The sequence below is a fragment of the Acomys minous genome (genome assembly GCF_964271855.1).
Source record: "Acomys minous genome assembly, chromosome: 12".
Taxonomy (NCBI): domain Eukaryota; kingdom Metazoa; phylum Chordata; class Mammalia; order Rodentia; family Muridae; genus Acomys; species Acomys minous.
Genome location: NC_140493.1, coordinates 53014151 through 53038767, shown reverse-complemented (window position 1 = coordinate 53038767; position 24617 = coordinate 53014151). Strand labels below are relative to the sequence as shown.

At 48.6% G+C, this 24617-nt stretch overlaps 1 protein-coding gene across 1 annotated transcript in view; it reads left to right on the top strand.

Annotated features, from left to right (window-relative positions):
• AGO2 (argonaute RISC catalytic component 2) overlaps window positions 1-23435 on the top strand; it is an 82622-nt gene extending 59187 nt beyond the window's left edge. The window contains exons 14-19 of the mRNA XM_084803049.1: window positions 2987-3077; window positions 5494-5688; window positions 7365-7499; window positions 10254-10355; window positions 11851-12050; window positions 12186-23435. Coding sequence (XP_084659175.1) covers window positions 2987-3077; window positions 5494-5688; window positions 7365-7499; window positions 10254-10355; window positions 11851-12050; window positions 12186-12294 — 832 coding nt within the window. The 3' untranslated portion in view covers window positions 12295-23435. The remainder of the gene's footprint in view (window positions 1-2986; window positions 3078-5493; window positions 5689-7364; window positions 7500-10253; window positions 10356-11850; window positions 12051-12185) is intronic.
• The last annotated feature ends 1182 nt before the right edge of the window (window positions 23436-24617 follow it).

Genomic DNA, 24617 nt, shown 5'->3' with positions numbered 1-24617 from the left:
GCCAGGGCCAGCAATCTCCACTAAAAAATTATAGGGTGGAGGGTGAGTGAGGTCAAGATGGGTCAAGAAATGGGGTTCCAAGCATTTGTTAACTGGTCCCTGGAACGTTGCTGCAATGTAGACTTCAGGATTCCCACTCTAGTCACCCAAGGCTGCTTGCTTACTGATAGGATCAGAGCACTTGGACTGAAAGTTCCCAGTAGGAGCCACTATTGGTCCTATACCTGGGCCAGGAAGTTAGGCCAAGTGCTGGCTGCCAGCATGCCCCATAAGGTCAAGAGACAGCGATGTGGAACTGTGTCCCCTCATATGCCTCCTGAGGCTGGTGTCCCACCCTGGGTATAGAGGACAAGGCCAAAGTTAATATTAGCCCCTCCTTGTTGAGAGTGACCACAGTAATAGCTTTGGTTGAGGAAACTATAAAGCCAATGGAATTATGGGCAGGCTTGTGTTCTGGGGACTGGCTGTCACTCCACATGAAATGGACTTGGGAGGCCTCTCATGCCGGTCTATGCCAGGCTGAAGTGACGGACAGGCAGGATGAGGAGCCCAGCTGTTTTGGACGTAGAGTCAGGTGGACGAGACTGAAGAGGTTGAAGGGGAGGGAAGGCAGCTGCCTCACGCTTTTGGTCAAGTTAGTATAAAAGAGATGTGGCTCAGGCTGGAAGACAGGACTGTGGCCTGCGGCAGGAGGTAGGGAAAGCCCATTGTCAGATGCGGGAGCCATGACGCTGGACGAGCACCCTTGAGAGAATGGCAGGGAGATCTGAGCCCTGTGCCCAGGGTAAAGCTCAGGGACACTGGGAATAGAAAGAACAGGCAAGGAGGGAGGTCTCTGACTCACGGCGCCCAGGAAAGTGTGTCTTGCATCACAATATGCCAGTGAGCCACACTGAGTGGCGTGATCGTTGGACCCAGTGATATGGAAGTCACAGGAGACCTTGAAAGAGGAATCTGGTTGCCATGGCAGCATAGAGTTAAGAGGAGCCTGGGAGGCAGCAGCAGGCTGGGCTCATAGGAACCTTTGCTGGGCTACAGATTAGAGAAAGATGAGGGCAGATGTGCCTTTGCTTGTGGCAGGTGAGTCACATCCACCCACATGGAGAAATACAGCTGCTACCTGTCCGTACCCGTAGCCTGGTGGTAGCAGGGCAGCGATCAGGTGTGATACCCAGCTCCTGCCTTATTCTCAGCAGAGGAGAGTGAGGCCAGGAGACATGGCATCTCAAGTGTGGTTAGCAGGGTCTATGTCTTAGACATGACATCCAAAATCTGAGGCCGGGTGCCGGTCCCCAACGGATGGTTAGAAGCATAGTGGAGGCTGAAGGGACACTTGCCTTCCTCTCCCTGCAAAGGGCACATGGATGCACATGCACTTAGGAAGTGTTTCCTTTCTCGTGTGTTCTGTCCTGAGTGGGAGCTCCTGCTGTGGTCACCCTGGGTCTCCACTGCACATGACTTTCATTGACATTTCAGTGTGCAATAGACACACTCCCCTCTGAGTGCCTGACTGACTCTTTGTACAACTGTGAAGTCACCTTAGATAGAGATGTGGTGTGGTGCTCGGCTGGTGTCACGGCTGCTCTCGCCGTAGGGTCTGGACTCCACACACTTAGGGACAAGGGAGCCCTCTGGCCAGCTCACCTCTCCTTGCCCACAGGTGTCAAATTGTCTTTTGGTTCTTTGTGATGGTCTCATACCACCTGTAGAAGAATCAAGTTTCTTTTGGCGCTGAGGGGTAGGTGTGAGGCCTGGAAGTTGATAAGAATTGAAGAAACCAGATAAGGAGGCCTACTCTAATGATCCCAGCAATTGAGAAGGCAGGAAGGCCAGAAGTCCACGGCCAGTCTGGGATATAAGGGGCTGTGTCTCAAAACAAAGTTTATATGTATGTGGGGGCGGGGGCTGCAGGAAGGCAGGAAGGTCAACCCCTTTCTGGTGGCCATGCTGCCCACCTTCTCCAGCTATAGCAGCCGCCACAAAGTCATGTGGAGGTTCTGTGTTCTTGTTGCCCATTCTAGAAGAGAAGTGTCTGTGGAAATAAAGGTAGCATCTGCTCCTAGTGACAGTGTATGAAAGGCCAGGCCCCTGCAGTACAGAAGTCGGGACAAGCCTGGAGGTCCTCGGTATGCTGCATTGAGGACTATCATTTTCTCTTCTCCCCTGACCTCACTATGCACACCACCACTCAGGTAGTGAACGTTCAGCCTAAAGGTCTCAGCCAGAAGTGGTGCCTGTGAAAGGAGATGGCTGGGATTTTGGGAGTTGGGAGTGCGTTCTGTGGTTGGAGACCCAGGATGTCACTCAAACCTCTGCTCTGGCAGCCCCTGCTCCCAACAAAATGAGCCATGGGGCCAGTGAGATCCTGGAGTTTACCCTATGGAGGTAGAAGGTTTTGAACAAGGTACCCCCAGTACCCAGCCAGGCCAGCTGCATACTAAGCTCTTGGTCCCTCCCTTCCTAGGCTCATTCTCAAGTGCATAACAGACCTCACTCTGTGTGTGTGTGTGTGTGTGTGTGTGTGTGTGCGCGCGCATACATATTTTATTTATATTTTATGTATATGGTTGCTCTATCTGCATGTACACATGTGTGCCAGAGGGCATCAGACTTCAGTATGGATGGTTGTGAGGCACCAATTGCTAGGAATTGAACTCATGACTTCTGGAAGAACAAGATAGTGCTCTTAAAACACTACACCATCTCTCTAGCCCTCTATGTATTTCTTTATGGGTAAAGATTCTGCTGGTGCCTGGGGCTGTCACGCAGTAAAGTGCTTGCCTGGCACACACTAGGCCCTGCGCTCAAAGCTGGCATAAACTAGATGGGTGTGGTGTTGCGTGCCTGTCATCCTGGCCCTGAGATAGAGGCAGGGAGAGCTCTTGAAAACTGCCCCTGTTAGTGCAGGGGTTGCCTCCCAGAGGGACAGAGTCAGACATCTATGCAGCGTCCCAAGCCGGGGCCTCAAACACCCACTTGCTTACAGGCCTCCAGTGTTCCAGCAACCTGTCATCTTCCTGGGAGCCGATGTCACCCACCCACCAGCTGGTGACGGGAAGAAGCCTTCGATTGCCGCAGTGAGTGGCCACATTTTCCTCTGGGTTCTCTGCTAGCGTCATGTAGCTGGGGTCGGGGTGGCAGAGTGGCGGCTTGGCGCTCAAGTGTCCGGCCGGTTTGCAGTGTGTGGTGAGGAGAAAGACATGAAGGTTACTCACCTACTTGCTTGGTTGGTCTGATCATGAGTTAATGGCAAATAGGTGCTGGAGGTGACAGGTCACAGAGGTGTGTGCTTGCTCTGTTGTCTGTGGTGCATCTGGTGGGAACAATAGCCTCGGGGCTTGTCCTGTCCATCAGTCAACCTTGGCTGACCACCCAGCACGCAGTCCCTTTGCCAGCCGTGTACTTCTCCAATAGTGAGCTTTGGCCTTTGGAGTGCAGAGGGCAAAGGGTGTCTGTCCTCTTATCACCACTCTAGTCAGAGAGCGCAGGGCTCTGGGGCCAGGGTGCTGAGTGCATGGAAGGAAACAATAGTTCTCTTGGATCATTTGACTGAACTATGGGTCCCATCCCCACAAATGCCTTCCCTGCACCAACAATTTCTCCAGCATCAGTGCATCAGGCCTGCAGATGGAGCCTCAGTCAGAATGGGCTCCAGCACCCCTCACTCAGCATGCCAGCACCAGCCTCACCCCGCTGAGCCTCAGCCTTAAGCTACACTCTGCTGTTTCTCTCCTGCAATGAAGCTTATTCCTTCTGGGCTTTTCCACATGTACTGCTATCAGCCTTAGGGTTGTGAAAAAATGTGGGATACTTGCTCAGTGCCTGGGATGCCGTAGATGCTAACCAGCCTCAGTGTAGTTGTTTAATCTGTCATAAAGGGTGGGGAATTGATGCGATAGAGAGCGGGGGCCCCATTCCAACTCCCAGACTGGAAGGGGCTCCCATGTGCATCATCTGTGCGTAGTTCTCGGGTGTGGCTTTCAGGTGGCCAAGTGTCAGAATCCCTGATGTCAGAAAGAGCCGGCATGGCCAACGGTCTTCTGGGCCTTTTGCCACCTGGGGCCCTATCTTCTCACTGTTAGCTTTGTTTTCTGTGCTATTGTGTACAGAAGGCTTAGGCAAGTATTAGTATTCTCTAGAGGAACAGCATACAGACACACACACACACACACACACACAATTTATTGGACTGATTTAAAGGGTGTCATTTTGTTTGGTTGCTTTTGAGTTTTCCAGGCAGTTTCTCTGTGTAACAGCCCTGGCTATCCTAGACTCTCTTTTAGACCAGGCTGGCCTTGAACTCACAGAGATCCACCTGCCTCTGTCTCCCAAGCGCTGTGATTAAAGGTGTGTGCCACCACGCCCAGCTAAAGGCTGTCTTATAACAGGATAATCCATAGTTGTTAGGCCCAAAAGGCTGGCCGTCTCTGCATTTCCAGTTTTGTGCTGGAGTCCAGGAGAACTCCAGGAGAGTTACTGGTCTTCAGTCTAAGTTGGAATCTGCCTACAACAACAAGATAGATAAAACTTGCCAACAAGAGTTTGGGAAGCAGACAAAAAGCAAAAGGCTGCAGCTAGAAGGTGTGACTCAGATTTTGGGTGGATCTTCCCACCTCGGATGATCCACTCAAGAAAATCCCTCACAGGTGTGCCCAGCTGCTTTGCTTTATGTTGATTCCAGGGATGGGTGAGTCAGCAACCAACAGGAGGCATCAAAGCCAAACTTACCCAGTTCTCCTGAGCAGAAATCTGTGTTTGTTCCTGGTACCCATGGCTCTCAATCAATAGGAACAGGTGTCTGTTCACAATGACTTATTTCTATTTATGCCAGCTTAAAATATTTCTGGGTCTTTATTTTCACATAAGAGAGGAACTATGTTTGAGAGAAAACCTGTGGCCCAAGGAGTCTGCTAGGGCCTAAAGACATTGCTCTGTAAAGCTTCTCAGGGGAATTACAGGTCACCTGCTGCCCAGGACACAGGGTCCTTTCCTTTATGCTGCAAGGTAGAAGGAAGTGCTTCCCCCAACCTGAAAGGGGGCAGACCCCAGCTGTGGTCGGTCAATTAGCCTTTGGTCCTCTGACCCCAGAACCCTAGAAGCATAATAGTTTGTGCTCTGGCTCTCTGATTTGCTTCCTCAGATGACCCCTCAAACAGCCAGCTTGCTTCAGGGGCTGTGACTTTCCTGGGGATACTGAGTTTTTGATATGCTTATAGCAATTAGGAGAAGTGGTTGTTCTTGAAAAACTAGAGGCACCCCTAGTTGCTTTTTTCACACAGATAATTCAACCATCTGTCTGTACACAGAGTGAGGGTTCAATATTATCTCTTCTTGTGTACAATGGGGCAAGCATCCCATCTTTAGAAGGTACTTAGCAGTACTTTCTTCTGTGAGGGACATTGTGAGAAGATGCTTCTTCACAGGCTAGTCTCCAGATGGACCCTAGAAGAGGGACCTGGAGCCTTTGCCACCTGTTGACTGTGTGTCCCACAGGTCGTGGGCAGCATGGACGCACACCCCAACCGCTACTGTGCCACCGTGCGCGTCCAGCAGCACCGCCAGGAGATCATCCAGGACCTGGCCGCCATGGTGCGCGAGCTGCTCATTCAGTTCTACAAATCGACACGCTTCAAGCCCACCCGCATCATCTTCTACCGAGATGGCGTCTCCGAGGGCCAGTTCCAGCAGGTAGGCCGCTCTGCGCTGCCCTCTGCCTTCGTCCATTGGCCGGTCATAGTTTGGAGGGCAGATTATGGGTGTGGACTGTGTCATACCAGGGAAGGTGAGAGTGGAGTTTCAGATATAAACTCTGGCAGTAGAGACCTGGGTGAGGATAGAACCTGAGTCTAGGGAATAAGAGGGCCGACTGAGAATTGTGCTGTGTGCTCTGGGCGTTTTGAAGATCTGAAGTGCTTGCCTTGATCACAGGCTGATGGCATGCAATAGAGTATACGTGCCTTCCTGTTAAGGGCGGAAGCTGCACCTTCTCCTCTTTAGAACAGGTATTCATGGTCGCTGGGAGTGCACTGTCTGCCTTGTTTCTTTCTGGAAAAGCCTCTAGTGCTGTATTCTGCAAGAGCCCTGGTGACAGCTTCCACCATGTACTCCAAAGACCTACAGCCCTGTTGCCTCTCAGTGGAGCCTCCTGAGCTCCTCCCTTGACCTCCTCAGCTTCACTAGAATTCTAGACATAAGAGCTGGGCGTGGTGGCACCCGCCTTTAATCCCAGCACTCGGGAGGCAGAGGCAGGCGGTTCGCTGTGAGTTCGAGGCCAGCCTGGTCTACAAAGAGAGTCCAGGACAGTCACAGCTGTTACACAGAGAAAGCCTGTCTCAAAAAACAAACAAACAAACAAAACAAACAAATAAAAAAAGAATTCTAGACATACTTTTTGAAACACTGTAGCCTGCTTGATTGAGACTATTAAATTTGAGGGGGTCAGACATCCTAGCACTCAAGTAGCAGAGGTGGGGAGACACTGTCCTCACACAACAAAAGTCCACTCTTGCTGTCACTTACGTGCCACACATGAGACCTTCATTGCAGGACGCACAGTTGACAGGTGGGAGGATGTGAGAGCTACTGAGTGCTGTGTGGTGGTTAAGATCACACAGGAGCTCAGGTCTGACTCTTATCCATGCCCACAAGTCGTACTGGAGCTGTTTTACAAGCACTGAGAACATTATGGATTCCAAGCTAAGCAGTTTTGTGGGCTTTCTAATTGTAACCATAGAACCTAGGTGTCCTTAGTCCATATATAGATATAAATGTGGCCATAATTTTTACTACCAAATCTAGATAAACTAGTCATCTGAGGCAAAGGGAACCTCAAATAAGTTGTGTCAGTCAGGTTGGCCTGTGGGCATCATGCCTGTGGGCCGTTTCTAAATTGTTTTTTTGATGTAAGAGAGCTCAGTCTACTCTGCAGCACCATTCCTAGACATGTGGGCCAGGGCTGTATGACAAAGCTAGCTGAGGTGTGTGTACTGGCATGCCATTAATCCCAGTCCTGGGGAGGAAGAAACAGGTAGATCTCTGGAAATTCAAGGCCAACCTGGTCTGCAAAGTCAGTTACAGGCCAGTCAGAATAAACAAACATGACAGAAGGAAGGCTAGGCAGCTGAGCAAGCAGCAAGTAACGTTCCTCCATGCCTCCTGTTGGGATCCTGCCCTTCCTTTCCCCTGGTGGGCTGCGGTCTGGAAGCACGCACTAGGTAAGCCCTTTTCTCTTGCAAGTTGCTTTTGGTCAGTCTTTATCACAGCAGCAGAACGGCTGAGGCTGTGCTGGCCAGACTGGGAAAGCTGTTCCCAGTATACAAGATGCCTTCAGAGCAAGGCGTCTGATGCCCGCCTCTGCCCGGCAGGTACTCCACCATGAGCTCCTGGCCATCCGAGAGGCCTGCATCAAGCTGGAGAAGGACTATCAGCCGGGGATCACATTCATCGTGGTGCAGAAGCGGCACCACACGCGCCTCTTCTGCACAGACAAGAATGAGCGGGTGAGTCAGAGCCCTGTGATTGCCACAGTCTGCAGAGACTGGTGCTTCCTGAGGACCCAGGCTCAGGTATCCAGCAAGGCTCTTCCTGAGTTTGACAAGGAAGATCCAGACATAAAATGTCCTTTATCTGATAAGTGAGAGAGAGGTGGTTCAGAGAGAAAAAAAAATTGTCAGAATTCATGGCAGTGGGGCTGGGGTGTGGCTTGGTTGATGATAAGATGCTTACCCCAGCTTTGCAGAAACTGTAACCCCAGCACCAGGAGGTAGAAAAAGCAGCAAGAATTTAGGTCATCTTTGCCTATGAAACAAGTACAAGACCCTGTCTCAAAAAGAAAGGCAGGAGGGAATGAAAACAGCACAAGCAGAGACTTGAGAGCCATGAGCCATTCAGGGCTGTGAGAGAATGGAGCCAGGCTCTCCACAGAGAGTGTCTCTGACTTGGGAGCCTATGCAGCTCGTGCTCGCTTTTCTCATGTGCATATGGATACGTGTGTGACTGTGTCCACATGCACGGAGCAAATAGGATAATAGGCTGGTTGACCAGCCAGGGCCAAGAACTGCCTTCCCAACGCCGGGATTGCAAGAGCACGCGACCACACTTGGCATTCAAGTCAGGCTTTTGTGCTTGCATGACAAGCACTGCACTGATTGAGCCATCATCCCAAGACCCAGAAAAATGTTTTCTGTGCTTCTAACAGCACTGAGGCCTGCAGCTCTTTGAGAGTCATAGGTTGTCCAGAGGGGCAAGAGCTTGGGGTGTCTACCAGACCTTGAATCCAGCATTGTGGGTCTGGTCAGGCCTGGGATCCCCATCCTGTTGCCAGATGGTCACTGCAGTTCAGCTCTGCCCATGGCCTCCAGCGTAGCCCAGTGTTGGTTCATGAGTGTTTGGAGAGACTGAAGTAACCTAGCCACAATGAACGGAACACACCTACCAGTAAAGTGCTGCGGCTGTGGTCTCCTGTGCCCCACAGCTGTGTGCTAAAATGATGCAGAGAAAAATACAACGCAAGTTTACAGAGTTTCAGAGGGAAATTGACAGATACAGTGTCGCAGGTGGCTGCTGTGATGCACCTCTGCCAGAACCTGAAAAAGGCAAGAATGGGAGGGCGACAGGTGCCAGACTCACATGGAAGGACAAGGAAGTCTCGGGTGCTTTCCAACCTTGATCTTGTGGAAACCACATATTTTGATCATTATGCAAATGAAGTTTAAGAGTGCTTGACACTTTCACTTCGCTGCCTGTAGCTCATGCATTAAAGATAGAACAAACAGAAACTACAGAGCACTCACAGCCAAACAAAGCCAAATGGTCTCAACCAGATCAGCTCAGCCTGGAGACTTGAGTGCATTTATTGTAAAATGAGAAATGGGCCTGCAGACCGTGCAGGGAGGCTGTGGGGCCTACAGCTGGGGTCCCCTTGCAGGCTCCGTGTCTCTATTGCCAGAGGTACTACTGCTTGGAGGCAGCTTCTCTCCCCAGGATGGACAATAATGGGGAAGCAGTGAGGACAGTGTAAGTGGCTCCTTGATGCCCAGGGGGAGGGGGAATATGCCCTCCAGGGAAGCAGAGGAGACTGGCAGCGTCAGCTTCGGCAGAGAGTGACAGCAGCCTGTGAAATTTGAAATGTGCCACAAATGCTTATGGAGTTATGTCTCTTTACAAAATCACACCTGGAGCTAAAGCCAAACATTCTTTTTTAAAAGCCACCCAGGCCAGAAGTCTCAGGGCCCAGAAGGCTGTACAGGCAGGTTCCCTTCACAGACCCTCAGGCCAGCTGTGAATCCTGACAAAATGTGGCAGAGAACAGTAAAGGAGCAGCTATGTATTTTAATATTATTACTAGTTTTAGACTTACATATTTCATTTGAGTGTTCTGCCTGCATGTGCATCAGTGCGCCACGTGCATGCACTGCTCAAGGAGGTCAGAGGAGGGCATCAGATCCTCTGAAACTGAGTTGTGGATGGTTGTGAGCCAACATGTGGGTCTGGAAACCAAATCAGTCTTCTGCAAGAGCAGAAAATACTCTTAGCCACTGACCTACCGCTCCAGTTCCCTAATGATGTAGTTATTTTATGAGTTTTCCTTGCAGACAAATTTCAGCACCCTCAAGGAGTATTGTTTCCTAAGCCTGGCATGATGTTGCTGGGATGTCTGCAATCCCAGCTTCCGGGAGTCCAAGGCAGGAATGTAAACAGTTCAGTGCTAGCCTAGGATATACATCAGAGGACTTTCTTGAAAAGTAGATTAACAAGGCCGGACATGGTAGCACATACCTATAATCTCAGCACTTGAGAGGCAGAGGCAGGTGGATCACTGTGAGTTCAAGGCCAGCCTGGTCTACAAAGTGAGTCTAGGGCAGCCAAGACTAGCACAGAGACACCCTGTCTTGAAAAACCAAAAAGAAAGAAAGAAGGAAAGAAAGTCCCACAGGAGAGAAATATTTTAGGCTGAGCATGATGGCGCAGAATTCGCTCCCAGTACTTGGGATGTGGAGATGGAAACCCGAGGAGTTGGAGTTGGTCTCACCCTTAGCCAATAGAGAGCCTAGCCTAGTCTCTTGGAGCCTGTTCTGTCAGATTCCTCAGTAAACAGCCGTGCCTGATGTAGCATCTGGGTACCGTGTGAACAGTAACCCCAGCCCAAGTTACACTGTAGAGATCATTGGTACTTACCAGTTGTGTGTGCTGAGTAATGGGTGCTCCTGCCCACCTGCCCTGCCATGCCTGATGAGTTCTCTGTGTTGCTGCAGGTTGGAAAGAGTGGGAACATTCCAGCAGGCACAACCGTGGACACAAAAATTACTCACCCAACTGAGTTTGACTTCTACCTGTGCAGTCATGCCGGCATCCAGGTAAGGGGGAGGCTCCCTTTGCCAGTCTAGACGTTTGTGATATCATATGTTTGAGGTGTGTTTTCAGTGTGCAGACAGGGATCCAGTTCACTCTGTGGCCAGAGGGGGCACTTTAGGGACTAGAAGACTGTTTCTGGGTCAGACACTGGGAAATAAGAGCTAGGAAGAGACCTGTGTAGAAGTGGGTGTTGTGAGACCAAGGTGTAAGGAACAGTGAGGTGACGGTCAAGGCCAAGTGAAGAGTGTTCGGTGCTGGCAGCTAGTGAGCTAAAAGGTGAGACTACAGGAAACTACTGTGGTTAGAGCCTGGTGGGGGCAGGGGGCTCGTGTTCAGCTACTACCAATACAATGCCAGGACAAGGAAGTACTGGAGTGTTCTATAGCAGCATTCTGCCATCTTCTGATGCAAGAGCGAGGTTGCTGAAGACTGGCTAGCAGCAGGTCAGCAGGCAGGAGCTCCCAGTGTTGCTGCTGTGTGAGTGCCACTCTTCCTCTGCAGCAGACTTTGGAGGGAAAGGTACATCAAATTTTCTCCTCCCACTTTTTGAATGTTAATATATAGCTTTGATGGGAGATTTTTTTTCTTGGTGTTATAAATAAAATATTGTAGAATACCTAATATATCTAGAGGGCATTATCTTTGGCTCAGTTCCTTCTAAAATGCTTTTTTCCCCCCCTGCATGAAATGCATATTTATGAGGTGTGATGTGTAATGTGATATTCTAACACGTCTATGAGGTCTATGGTGATAGGCTGGGGAACCCTTTGTACTCAGCAGTCACCTCAGACTTTGATCAGTTCTCTGTATTAGGGACATTAAATATTCTCTGTGCAGCTGTCTTGAGTCACGGCCCATCTACTATCAGTCTACGAGCTGGGCGTGGTGACCTAGGACCTTGAGGCAAGGCCTGGTTGGAAGTAGGGAGGAATGGCTTGGTTGTGATTTTCCTATATGTAAATAAATACATGTATAATCTGTTTTTATAGCTATGGGGCCTTTAAGAATAGAAGGTTCAGCCGGGCATGGTGGTGCACGCCTTTAATACCAGCACTTGGGAGGCAGAGGCAGGTGGATCCCTGTGAGTTCAAGGTCAGCCTGGTCTACAAAGTGAGTCCAGGACAGCCAAGGCTACACAGAGAAACCCTGTCTTGAAAAACAAACAACAACAAGAAGAATAGATGCTTCTGGGCATTGAGGACAGGGTATTTTCCCAAGGATGGCCTCAAATTTGAATCCTCTTTCCTCAAGCCTCAAAAGTGCTGGACCACAGGAATGTGCCACCATGCCTGTCTTGTTTTCTCTGTGTAGCCTTGGCTGTCCTGGACTCGCTTTGTAAACCAGGCTGGCTTCGAACTCACATTGATCTGCCTGCCTCTCCTGCAATTAAAGGCTTGTACCACCTCACCCAACTGTGCCTGTCTTAATAGGCACACTGGTTGCTGTTCTTAGCAAAGACCTCATGGTGAGTCTCTCTGGTCCTCTGCCCTCTTCCAGGGGACAAGCCGTCCTTCCCACTACCACGTGCTTTGGGATGACAATCGTTTTTCTTCTGACGAGCTGCAGATTCTGACCTACCAGCTGTGTCACACCTATGTACGCTGCACGCGCTCTGTGTCAATACCTGCGCCAGCGTACTATGCTCACCTGGTGGCCTTCCGAGCCAGGTACCACCTGGTGGATAAAGAGCATGACAGGTAAGTGTCTTTCCTGCAAGGGGGGTTCAGACAAGGATGGTTTTGATGATGGCTTTCCATGCACGTACCTGGCTCAATTCCTCACTTGGTGTCCAGTAAAGACCGCACTCTTTCTCTTCTTTCCCGTGTCTGCAGCGCTGAAGGAAGCCATACCTCTGGGCAGAGCAATGGGCGAGATCACCAAGCGCTGGCCAAGGCGGTCCAGGTCCATCAGGACACACTGCGCACCATGTACTTTGCTTGACATGTTGTAGTGTTTAGCGATTGTGTACCAAGTTGGATTCACACGAGACCAGCTACACTCAGACCAACAGATGCCCAACCCTTCTGTGACAGCCAGCATCGAACATGAGACGTCTTTGGTTTTATTAGACCCTCCATTTTCCAGAATGCCTTCCGTCCCAGATTTCAGACTTGGATTTTGAGCTGCAGGCCTGTATGAGACCCCACTGTAGGAAACGTGGTTTGCCAAACCTAAAAGCTGCTCACTGAGAGTCCCGGTCCCTAAAAACAAAAACAACAACAAAATGTCCTAAAACCAGTCTATGAACTCTCAGGGCTTTAAAACATTTTTAATTTATTTGGTCATTCGATTTACTTGTTTTTAACACCTGATTCTCAATGAAATCGATGGGCTCAAACTAGTTGTGAAGGCTCTGAGCGTGAATGCAACACCATCACCATTGGAGTTTTAAAGCCTGGCCCTAAGAAGTTGTCACTAATGTTGAGTTCTAAGGGATACCACGTGCTCTGCAGCCCCAGGGCAGAGGCTGCTAGGTATCCACAGTGTCTCTCGCCTGCCACTGCCTGCCCTCGAGGCCTGAACGAAGGCGCAGTGGCAGAGGGTACGGTCACGTGTGTTTACAGCAGTGACAAGTCCGAGAGATTTGGCAGACAAGTGCCATTTTGATAAAAATTTATTTAAAAAGAGAAAAAAAGACAATATACTGACAGTCTAATCATAAGATTTGTCCTGTAGGACTGTGACATTTATTTTCCAAAGTTTCTAAAGAATACGGGTCTGTGGTGATAAATACAGTACAATCCTTTTTCACTGTTATGTCTTTAATGTAAGAGAAGAATATATATATCTGGTTTGCAGTATTAATGTGGTAGGTAGATGCTCTTTCCCTTTTGTTGACTATGGGGTGCTTCTTGTGACCTGTTTCACACAGCAGGAGCTGTTTGGAGCCTGAAGACAGGCCACCTCTGTGGCTTTTAGTGCTTAGTAGAGGAATATGCAAGTGGCTTCATGTGACAGCGATGCACCCCTCCCCTTCCCCCCTCCCCAGTGTGGACTGTGTAGCCTGTACTTCGGGAAGGACAGCGTGCTTGCCAGTAATTTGCCGTCCTCCCCTGCCTCGTCCGTGTGTGTCGCTCAGCCGATGAAGCACAAATGGAATTTATTTATTCTTCCATTGCTGGGAAACAAGTTCACGTAAGAGTGCACTTCTCTCGGTGTGCAGTTATGGAAGGTGGGTCTCACAGGATCTATGCACTGAAAGCTGGCATGGGACTGGCACATAGGAATAGAGTGTGCCCCAGGGGCTGCCGGGGGGCAAGGCCGGCAGGGGAGGCATGCACTGCTCTGGGTGGTGTTTGCCAGCCTAGAGACCAATGAACCGAAAGGAACACTACGAGTGGCTCTGTGGATGGCAGTGGCCACTTCAGTGTGTGTGTCCCCTGGGGCTTTTTGTGCTTGTACCGAAGCTGAGAATCAGGTCCGTTCCACGTGCAAGTTCCCTCCACGTGCAAGTTCCCAGAAGGAGACGAGCCTTCTCTTCTGTGCTGCTTTGTGCTCTGTGGGTTTCCTCTACCCCTGCTGATGGTCTTCAACCCCCAGCTCTGCGCGATTTACCTCTGACTCTAAGGTGGAGGGAGGGTGCCCCCCCCTCCCCCTACCGTGGCGCCTCATGCTAGAGGACACAGTACCACCTCTGCCCCGTTACCCACCTGCATTGGAGCTGGTGGGAGGGGCGGACGCAGTGACCTGGGAAGTCACACCCTCAGTGGGTGTGTGTATCTGTGTGTGCATGTGGGTGTCTTACTAATGACATTAGTCTCTTCTTGCTGTGTCTTTAGAAATCTTTTAAAGTGACAAACCTCCAGTCTAAGAAGCACTGGGGCTGCCTGCTATCCCATTGGCAAGTGGCACTTTCTCAAACTTTCCGAAAGGATATGAGAAACACTTAGCTCACCTAGCATGGTCAGGCTGAAGAACTGGCTCACCTGGTAAACTTTTAGACTCTGAAATTAGATTATTTTCAGTCATTGTTAAAACCATGTGTGTCTAAGGTATGTTTTCAGCCTCTTGCCATGGGATCTCAGTCTCATGCAAGTGAGTTAGTTAGAATGCAGATTCTCAGGCCTGCTGCCACCCTGGCACTTGCAGCCAGCTGGGCATTTGTGTTTGAGGCCAACAACAACAACAACAACCCCCCTGTGGCTCTGAGGCTTTCTGAGGCCGTCCCCCATGATGCCATGGGAGCAGGAAGGACCCCTGTCAAAGCTCACACCTAGGAACACTTGTGGGCTGGGGAAAAATATCTCAGCTGGGAGTTTTGTTCTGGTCATCTTGAAGGATAAGTTTTCTTTTTGATGGGCCGAAATACTTGGAGAAAAGTACCTTCTGTAGCCCATGCCTGCTTGTGACGCTTTTAGTATGAAAAACATCCCCAGACCAAATGTCCCTGATTGAGTTAGATGCACATTGTCCACGTCCGATGGCGCAGAGTTTATAAATGGCTGTAGCTCCAATTCTCAGGTAAACAATTGTTTTTCCCAATTTCTGCCCTCCCTTATTATTATTAACATAAGTTTTGAGACAGTGTAAGGCCTCAGAGTGTGGTGGAAACCCAGGCCCTCTTCTAGGGGAGCCAGCTTTCTGACTGCCTGTACCCAACACTGGCGATGGTGCCGTTATCTCCTGAGGTGATACCTGGCCAAGTTTGAGAACTGTGCACTTGCGAGCTGTGTTCCCAACCCCACTGTTAAGTAAGGTGTGCCTTGCTTTAAGCAAACTGAATGTGATTACGTTATTGTGCTCTGTATCTATTTGGAAGGAAAACTAGGATGTGCCTGTCTCTTTAAGAGAGGCTGCCCAACTAGACTCTCATGCTGGGACTCTTCCTAGTACATTGTAAGATACTCACTCTTAAAGACCAGTCATGACACCCATCCCTTCACACTGCGTGCACCATGCAGCAGGTTCTCCCAAGCAGATGAAGCAATGCGAAACTCTAGGGAGAAATCAAGGCTCCACTGTGTAGATTAGCCCTTAGTAATATTAGCAGGCCTCCCATCATGTCACTGCGTGTTATAAGCCCAGATTGTCCTAGTTCCCGCCGACTCTGAAGCTGAGCACGCCTCTCCTTCTAGGGAGGGGCTGCTTGGTTTTGGCTTAGCTCTCCCATTTGGGGAATCCCTCGCGTGCACACTTGATACCACTTTGGGTCTGCTCTGCCTTCTCCAGATCTGGCCTTTTGGCCACTCCTCACACTCACCCACTTGCTGGCCTCCAGGCCACAGGGCACTGCCAGTGGGGAGACCGCTCGCTCCGTGCTGTCCTCAGCTGGCCCAACACCTATGTCTGATGTTCACCTGTTACTGAGCGCTTGACAGAAAGACAGCCCCTGCAGCAGGGCTGGGCGGGTCTTGTTTGTTGCTCTATGTTATTTTATTGTTTTTAAATGCACATGTTGTATTTATTTTCCTCTCCTGCTCTGGTTTGATCCAGCTAGTTGGCTATCCCAATGCACGTGGTACCTGACGGATATGGTAGAGATTATTTCCCCAACTTTTATAAATGACCCAATGTTTACCTTCAGGCTTGCGAATGCTTTATTTTTGGAAGCCACAGATGTAGTTTTTCTGGATGAATTGTTTTTCTTATAGATGCAGCGGTATGCTTTTGCACTGCAGGGTGATTTGAATTTTATTTTTACAAGCAGTTTTTCAATCAAATTCTATATTTGATACAATGTGTTAAGGGTAGACCAGTCCCGAGTCATGCAGCTGGGACCCCTGAGTGTCCAGGAGGCCTTAGGGCTGGGTGGCCTCTTGGTAGTCCCTGTGGTGGTAGCACTGGCTGGTCACAGGAACTTTCAGGGTGCTTCAGCATGGCCCTGACCTTTTGGATTGTTACAAGGATTTTTCATGGGCATTTTGCTACACAGGCAGTGGACAATCCCGGTGGCCCCAGACAAGCCATAAGCAACCTTGCTGCGATATCCCCAAGTCATCTTTCACGCCCATGAGAAAAGAAATGTGCCCTGAGTAGAAGCTACACTCCCTTGGTGTTCATACACCTCACTTGTGAATGCAGATCTTTTGTTTCTGTTTTAAGCCCTTCCCCTGAAGTAACCATGCTGGTTGGCTTACTGTACACAGAGCACACTTCACTCTGTCACTAGTGCCCTATTGCAGGCACGACGATTCCTGTGAGTTGCACTGATCTTGCGACAGTTTTCTTTATTGCGTCCAACTCCATATCTGCTGTACTCATTTAAAGTGATTGTAAACAGATTCACAGTGGCAAGAGTGGTGTGGACGTGAGACACCGCCTCACTTCTGCAATCCCAACACACGTTTCAGTATTACATGCCAGAGTGTGCGGGCTGGGCTCTGTCTCTCAAGCATCATGGCTAGCCTTGTGTCAACTCTACAACAAGCAGTTCTCTGTATGGGACGGCAGGCTCTGTGAGGAGACCTGAAGGCTTAAATGGAAACAGTAGTTAGGAGTCTTTGTGACACTTCAGTCTTTTTGGTTTTCCTGTGATCGGTCAGGCCCCCAAAGTATGCCGTTCTACTTCCGTGTGGCCTTTGTCAGCTTGAATTCGATAGGACTAGCCCAGCCAGTGTTAACAGGCCATTGCTGCATTTCTTTGGCCAGCTGTGAGGTCACTGTTGTGTCAGACTGTCATTTGTGGTGTGTCCATGGATGGCAGGCAGACCTGAAGCCCACCCGGTGCAGCCCCTCATGCCTTGTTTCCCTGCTTGGTTCTAAGTACACCTCTATTCAGCCCAACGTGAACTGTGTGTGGTCAGCGTACCCAGTGTCTGAAGCAGAAGGAGCTTTTACACTCAAATCACCGTGTGTGTGTGTGTGTGTGTGTGTGTGTGTGTGTGTGTTTTGCCATTGCAGAGCCTCACTCTGTGTCTTTGGATTTGTTCAGCCATTTTTATTGTCTCAAGTTGAATGTATCGGCTTAGCCAAATCACTACAGAAGGTGGTTTCTAAAAACCTTTCAGACAGATGCATAAAAGCTACCTCTGACTTCTCATAGATTTGTGTTTGCTCTGAAGCATTGCTATCCACACTGAATATAGCCAAAATATCACCTGAATAAATTGAGTTGTGAACTCCTCTATTCAGTTCTGGCTTGAAAATGTGTGTGCCATACTGTGATCTGGGGTGGCCCCCTCCTGCTGTCGCTGACCAGGGACTCCTCAGTGCCACCCAGCTACACAAGACTCTAGCAGTGGCAAGGCTGACAGAAGGGCTTCTCTCCATGGGAACCATGCATCCCCCAGGCTGAAGGGAATGGCTCTGTACAGGGCCACATGTGGCTGAGCCTGGAGAGAGCCTGGTCCTGCCCGGTTTTCCTTTCCTTTGTAATGTAAAAAGGCATCTTTACCCCTGCTTGCTTATGAATGGGTTGAAAGTGGCTTCCCCGCTCTCTGCTCCCTTTTTATACACTATAAACTCATGAAGGTGCTTCAACACCGACTCTTGTGCAGATCATGTATCTAAGCAGTTGCATGGACTCAGCTAGTGCAGGCATCGCTGCCCTTGGGACCCTGTGTGAGAGTGAAGGACGGAAAGCACTGTGCTCTGACCCCAGGCCATCTGCTTGGAAGGAGCAGTGGGTTCTGCTTGAGGAGAAGTTTCCACTAGTGTTGGCAGTGCAGGTCTCTAACTTGCAGGAGGTTTGTCACGGGCACCCACCACCTCTAACCAGCTCTCTGGTGGTTGTCTACTCTGCTGTCCAGAAGAGTAGACCTTGGCCTCTTTCCTCCTAAAGTTTTCTTGGGCTAATATTGGAAAGTCAGCATCAGCTCCCAGATTCCTCCACTACTTGGCTTAGGAAATCTTTTTTTATTTTTTAAAATTTTTTTGGTTTTGTTTTTCGAGACAGGGTTTCTCTATGTAGCTTTGGCTGTCCTGGACTCCCTTTGTAGACCAGATCCGCCTACCTCTGCCTCCTCAAGTGCTGGGCTTAGTTAGAGGCGTGCACCTCCATGCCCAGCTTGGCTTAGGGAATCTTGAGGGACAGATGAAAAGTGTCAGGAAGGGCAGGCGCCTGGGGATTGGTCGGGCGGGGGCAGCTTTTCTCTGTCCGGAGAAGCAGAGGCACGGAGGGTGGGTGCCCCTGACCTGCACCCCAAGTTACTTGGCTGGGGTTTGGTGAGAATCCAGCAAAGTGCAGGATGTTAGGGTCATGCCTGGGTGCGGTGGTACGAGCCACAGCCCTCAGGGGGCACCGACACAGAGGCAGCCAACCCTGCCACTCACGACACTTGTGAGGGATACCAAACAGCCCAGAGCACTGGCCACTGCCATGTTCCGCTCACATTTTTTTGCTTTACTGGTTGAAGCGAGAGAGCTCTGTGTGAAGCCTTGCAAAGCCCTGGCGGTTCTGGGGGCCTGGACGGCTGAACGAGCTGCCTTTATTTGGGTTCACACAGAGGTACGTTCAACACCGGACACTGTCCTCTTACCTATAAGTGTCACCAGGATGTAGGTGTGAAGATACCCCTATTTCAGTTCCTTCCGCATCTTTAAGCTACCTAACTTAAATGAGGTCACAAGAAAGAGCACCCACACCAGCCATCAGCAGAGCGTGGCACACGTGTGGGGACAGAAGCTCGCAGGGACAGCTACAGGTTGTAATGGCCACTCACTGTTGGGACAGGGCAGGTCCTCACTCCTGCAGAGCAGGTGGCCTCAGCTCTCCCTCCAGGCCCTGGCTTCACTGGCTGGACACCTGGTCCACCCACACCTTGCGCCTTTAAAGTCTGTTCACCGTGTCCTTTCAGAATCATGCTGGGGCTGGGCTTTAGCTGACTGCCTAGGTAGCTCGGTCAGCTCTCAGCTCCTTCTCACAAAGTCTGGTGTCACCCTGCAGCCCGCAGCTATGGAGACACTCTCAGCCCCATCCTGTTCTTTGTGCCCTGATGTGCAGGGGCACCTCTGCTGCGGTTTCGGGAGACACCCAAGACCATTCCTTGGTCGGGCGGGCGCCGGCAAAGGCTGCTTACTGGTCTTGCAGTCTCCGCCCTTCAGCAACACTGTCTGCTGTAGTGTAGGTAGGTTTAGGGGGAAATGGAGTCATGTGTTTGTGAGTCCTGTGAAGTCCTCAGGCGTAAGGTGCTATTTGGTCCTAATGTCAGTTTGGAATGCTTTTTCATTGTTGTCCCTTTGTTCTGTGATGCTGGGGAAACTGCTCACTTAGGTGTGCTGTCACTTAGGCCGGAAATTTAGGACTCCAGCTTTGACATGCCTGTAGTGTAATCTCTTTCACTGACCTTCTCTAGCCAGGGATGATGCCATTTCCTAGGCCAGTCTAATTAAGACCTCCCTCCGTGTCAAGGAGTACATTTGTTGGTTTTAACAAAAGTAGTCTGTTCTGGTTTTCTTTTTCTTTTCTTTTTTTTTTTTTAATTAATTACATAGACAAGGCCTTTGCCTGTGCAGCACTTGCTGCGGAGACATAATGCATTAACAATTTTGGTTCCTCTTCAAAGCCAAATAGACGAACATGATTAAACTCCAAAAGGGTACAATTCAGCATTAAATTTAAATTTGAATCCCAAGTTTGAGGAGAAATTTCAGTGTAGTTGTTAAAAGTTCATGTTTCATAATTGTAGGGGCAAGTGAGTTTTTATTTTTAAAAAAATTAAAGTTGTAAGAGAATAATTATGTTTCTGTGCAACAGTGGCTACTGCCTCATAGGTACAGGGAGAGCATATAGCCCCAACTCTAACCTCCTATACATTCAGATTACCTGCCTAATACGTATTGAGGGGTTTTGTTTGTTTGTTTTGTTTTTGGTTTTGTTGGTTTGGTTTTGTTTACTTTTGGTTTTTTTGTTTTTCGAGACAGGGTTTCTCTGTGTAGCCTTGGCTGTTCTGGACTCACTTTGTAGACCAGGCTGGCCTTGAACTCACAGAGATCTGCCTATCTCTGCCTCCCAAGTGCTGGGATTAAAGGTGTGCACCACCACCACCCAGCTTTTTGTATTGAGGGGTTTTAACCCTTGGCTTTTTATCAATTTTTCTGGTTTTATTTTATTTTTATAAAATAATTGAAAAAGAACCAAAAATGAATTCAGAAGTTCCCCAGTGGCTCCTCCTGCCCCCAAACATTTTAGAAGACATTTTGAATCAAAATGTATTACATCCATTTGAACGTTGGCCACATTCTGAGAAGTGGAGTGGCTTCGAGCGCCTGTTTCAGGTGGTACTCTGTATGTCATGGACATGTTTGTACCTGTACAGTGGATCTGTGTGATGACGTCTTGTGCTTGCGGTTTAGAAACCATGCAGTGCTGTTTTGTAAATTGACAGTTCCTGTGTAAACTATTATTTATAACCCTTGGCCCCTCTGTATAATTTTTCATTTGCTACATGGATTGTATAAATAATTATAAAATTATAGTACCTGCTAAACCCAATTCTGAGGCTTCATGTCATTGTCTTCAATTTGATACCAGTCTGGATCGTGAGGATGACCAGGCCTCTCGCGTAATGCCAGTAGTGATGTCACTTACAATTAAGCCTTAATCAAATAGTGAATTTGTGCATTTCAGAGTATGCAAAAAACAAACAAACAAACAAACAAAAAGGCAAAGTGTGTTTCAACTGTCCAGATCAAGATGGTCAATGCTAACTCAGCACGTGTTCCCTCTGAAGTTGAGAAGAACTTTTGCCAGGGACACACTTCTCCCCTTCACTTGCGATCTCCTGTGTGGCTTGATGACAACAGATCATGTGCATTTCTGTGGCAGTCTGTCTAGAGACCTCTGCAGGGTCACCGTCAAATGTCTGGCTTCTCCCCCCTGCTTTGAGATGAGCCTCTGTTGCTGGGGTTTCATTAGCCGGCTCGTAGGCCGCGCTCTCTGCAGGTACTGCCACCTGTCATTGCTTCTACATAGATTACAACAGATTTTTGTTTCTGTAAAAACATCTTCAATCTTGAGATAAAATAGAGGGGACCCAGCTTTCTTTACAATGTGGATCTACCTCAGTTAAACAGTTGGGTGCTATTTACTAAGTCTGTCAAATTAAATTGGAAAAAGCAACCAAACAATAGGACATAACTCCACATGAAACTTGAAATCATTATTTCCGTTTCTTTAATAATATCTTTTTATTTATTTTGTGCCTTTTATGTTAACCCTAATGCATTTTTGAAATTCAAAATAGTCATTTTCTCTTGCAAGTGGGAAGCCCAACTGACCGTGCAAGTAACCCATCCAACTGCTATAGTGTATTGGGGTCCCAACCTACCCTCTTAGGAAAAGGAAGGGGAATGTGTCCAAGAGCAGACTTTACAGTTAACACACCCACACTCTTTTACGCATGTTTTCATAGCTATCACTTCATTTCTGTGCCATCAAAGGGGCCACACCCCCCAAAAAGATGCCCCAAGTATTGTGTCTGCTTTCTTAGCTGTTTGTAACCCTCTTCCTTTGGCATGTTTTGTATAGGACTTTCTTTCATAGGCAGCAAATGGACTGTTGTCGATTCCATCTCCTGGTTTGCATGGTGACGGTGCTAAACAGTCTGGGCAGAAGAGGGGGAAGCTCCCGGCAGGCTGGAGGCCTGGCTGAGGTGGGGAAGACTGCACTCCGAGGCAGCCCGGGGTTTCTGAAGCCAGGAACACTTTCTGATGGCTAAGAAAGTAAGGTCGAGATCGATGGCTTTCCACACTTTTATATTTGGCAGTTTACAACTTTTCCTACTATGGCAATCTTTTTTAACATAATTCTTTGGAGGTAACACAATATTTTGGAGTCTTACAAATTTGATTTTATACCAATTAAGAAATAAAAGTTAGGGATCTTTCCTGTAGTGTATAGTTTTACTCTTTTAAAGAGATCTCTGGATTCTAGAAGAGAACCAACTGTACTTGATGGCAGAACTCTGAAAGGTGATTTGCGAGCCCCCCCATTTTTCTTCTGCTCCCCACCCTCCCCTTTGCAGGAAATCAAAAAAGAAAAAAAAAAAAAGAGATGATTCTAGTTAGATGTATGTGGGTCTTTTTTTTTTTTTAAGCTCCCATCAGGATGATACTTAAGCTATATTTTATAGACTAACTCCCCCTTTAGTATGCTGCATACGGATGTGAAGCTCAGAGCTACTGCACTTTCTCTGTAATCAATGCCCTGCAATTGACTTGCCAGAAGCATTTTATTTTAACCTAACAAGTACTTTGGGCAGGTGATGAAATTTACATAGGTACCTCAAATCAAAGACCTGCGTGTGCTGCATTTTGGTTTGGTTTTTTTTTTTTTTGGTTGTTTTGTTTTGTTTTGCTTTTTTATGTAGCATTATGTTTTACTTTATTTTGTTCAGATATTGTGCTTTTTTTGGACCCCAATAGTCTGTTGAAAGAAAAACCGGAAAAAGTTAGTCTCTTTCGTTCTCCCTCCTGCAGTATGTGGCTCTAAAGGTCATGCTACATTAGGAATCTTTCCCCAAGCACACCTGAGGAAAAGGGTACTCTGCTTCTCAGCAGGCCATGCCCTTCACGTCTTTTGTGTTCATGCTGCTTCGACTCCCTTCTCCACATCACCCAAGGGTGGGTATCTTCAGTGCAAAGTTATAGCATCTTAACTTGTACACACGGACCTCATGGGTGTCCACTGAATAAGTAGCATGACCCCAAAGGCACTGCCAGTGTGCAGCTGCTGGGCAGACGGGCCTGGGAGCGGCAGCCTTCGCATCTTTCTTTCTCAGCACTCACCCACGCTGGCCTGGCCGGGTGGTCTGCATGGACAAGACAGCTGCTGAAGAAAGCTGAATGCTGAGACTCTGTGCATCTCTTGTCTTGTTTAAGCTTACCTGGGTCCTTTCAAGTTTGTTTTCACCGCTTACTAGGTTAAATAGTTTGCACTATTTTTGCAATAAATTCATGGGAAACCTAACCGCTACTTATGTTGTTGTTCTTACTGTGTGTATAAACTAATACTAAAAGTTTGGTATAGTGTTTTTTCACCTCCTTATGTAGCCCCCTAACATGCACAGAATGCTGTAAATCTGATAAAATATGATGTGAATGATATTTTATAAAGTTATTTTGTATGGTGTCAATTTTGTTTTGCCGCATAGTATGTCAGCAAAAAAATAAAAAATAAAATAAAATTCCTCATATTTACAGCTGCCTACTCCAGTTGTCCAGTTACTTCCTGTCTCTGTGAGAGAGTGGGCTGCAAGTGCACAGGCCAAATCCAGCTTCCCCAGTGGAGCACACCTTTCCAGAGGGGTCTTCGTCCTGTTCTGCAGAGCCAGGGCCTCTGCCCAAAGGATGGACTAGCTCAGGTGTGCTCCACATCACCCGAACACCTGGGGTTGACGAGCACCACAGGCAGAACAGTGTGGTGTGAGAGCTGATGTCCACACAGCAACAGCATTCAGCTGAGTCCATCATGAGCGAGGCCCTGCCCTCCAGACTGTGAGAACTTGAGTCCTGATTTTTTTTTTCTTCTTTGCCTGCTCTGAGTAAGCTCGGTGTAAACACGGTGGAGTCCCTGGAGGCCTCTCCCCAGGCTGATTTGACCTGTGCAGCTAAGTGAAAAGTGTGTAGGCGGTGCTGGGAAGAGAAGGGAGGGTTGGCAAATGAAAGCCCCTAGAATGAACATTTGCTGTGGTAGAACAAGTTCTGTCAAACCTGTGACCATAGCAGCAACAGGCAACGGCTCTTAACGCTTTGCTTTGTTTATCAGTCTTTTTATTCTGAGTCAGAGGACAGCTCGGTGGTTGCCAGGGTAACATGGGGATGGAGATGCTCTCAAGAGTTTTCAAGAGGGTGCTAGAATTGTTCTTAATAGTGGTCACATGTTGCATGTGATAAATCTGTATATCCAAGAGTAGATTTTTTTTGGATTTTGGGGTTTGTTTGGTTTTTTTGGTTGTTTTTCGAGACAGGGTTTCTGTGTAGCCTTGGCTGCCCTGGACACATTCTGTAGACCAGGCTGGCCTCAAGCCCACAGTGATCCACCTCCCTCTGCCTCCCTAGTCAAGAGTGGATTTTAATTAATTAATTAATTTTTTTTTTTGAAACAGGGTCTCTCTGTGTAGCCTTGGCTGTCCTGGACTTGCTTTGTAGACCAGGCTGGCCTCGAACTCAGTGATCCTCCTGCCTCTGCCTCCCGAGTGCTGGGATTAAAGGCGTGCGCCACCACGCCTGGCTCAAGAGTGGATTTTTTAAAGTGGCTTATTTAAATCAGTTTTTAAAATGTGCTTTAAAAGTAAAACTAGGGACAGAGGATCTTGCTGTCTCTACTCTGAATGCTCAGGCTGAGGTGGCCAGCCCAGAATATAGGAGTTATAGGCCAAGTAGGG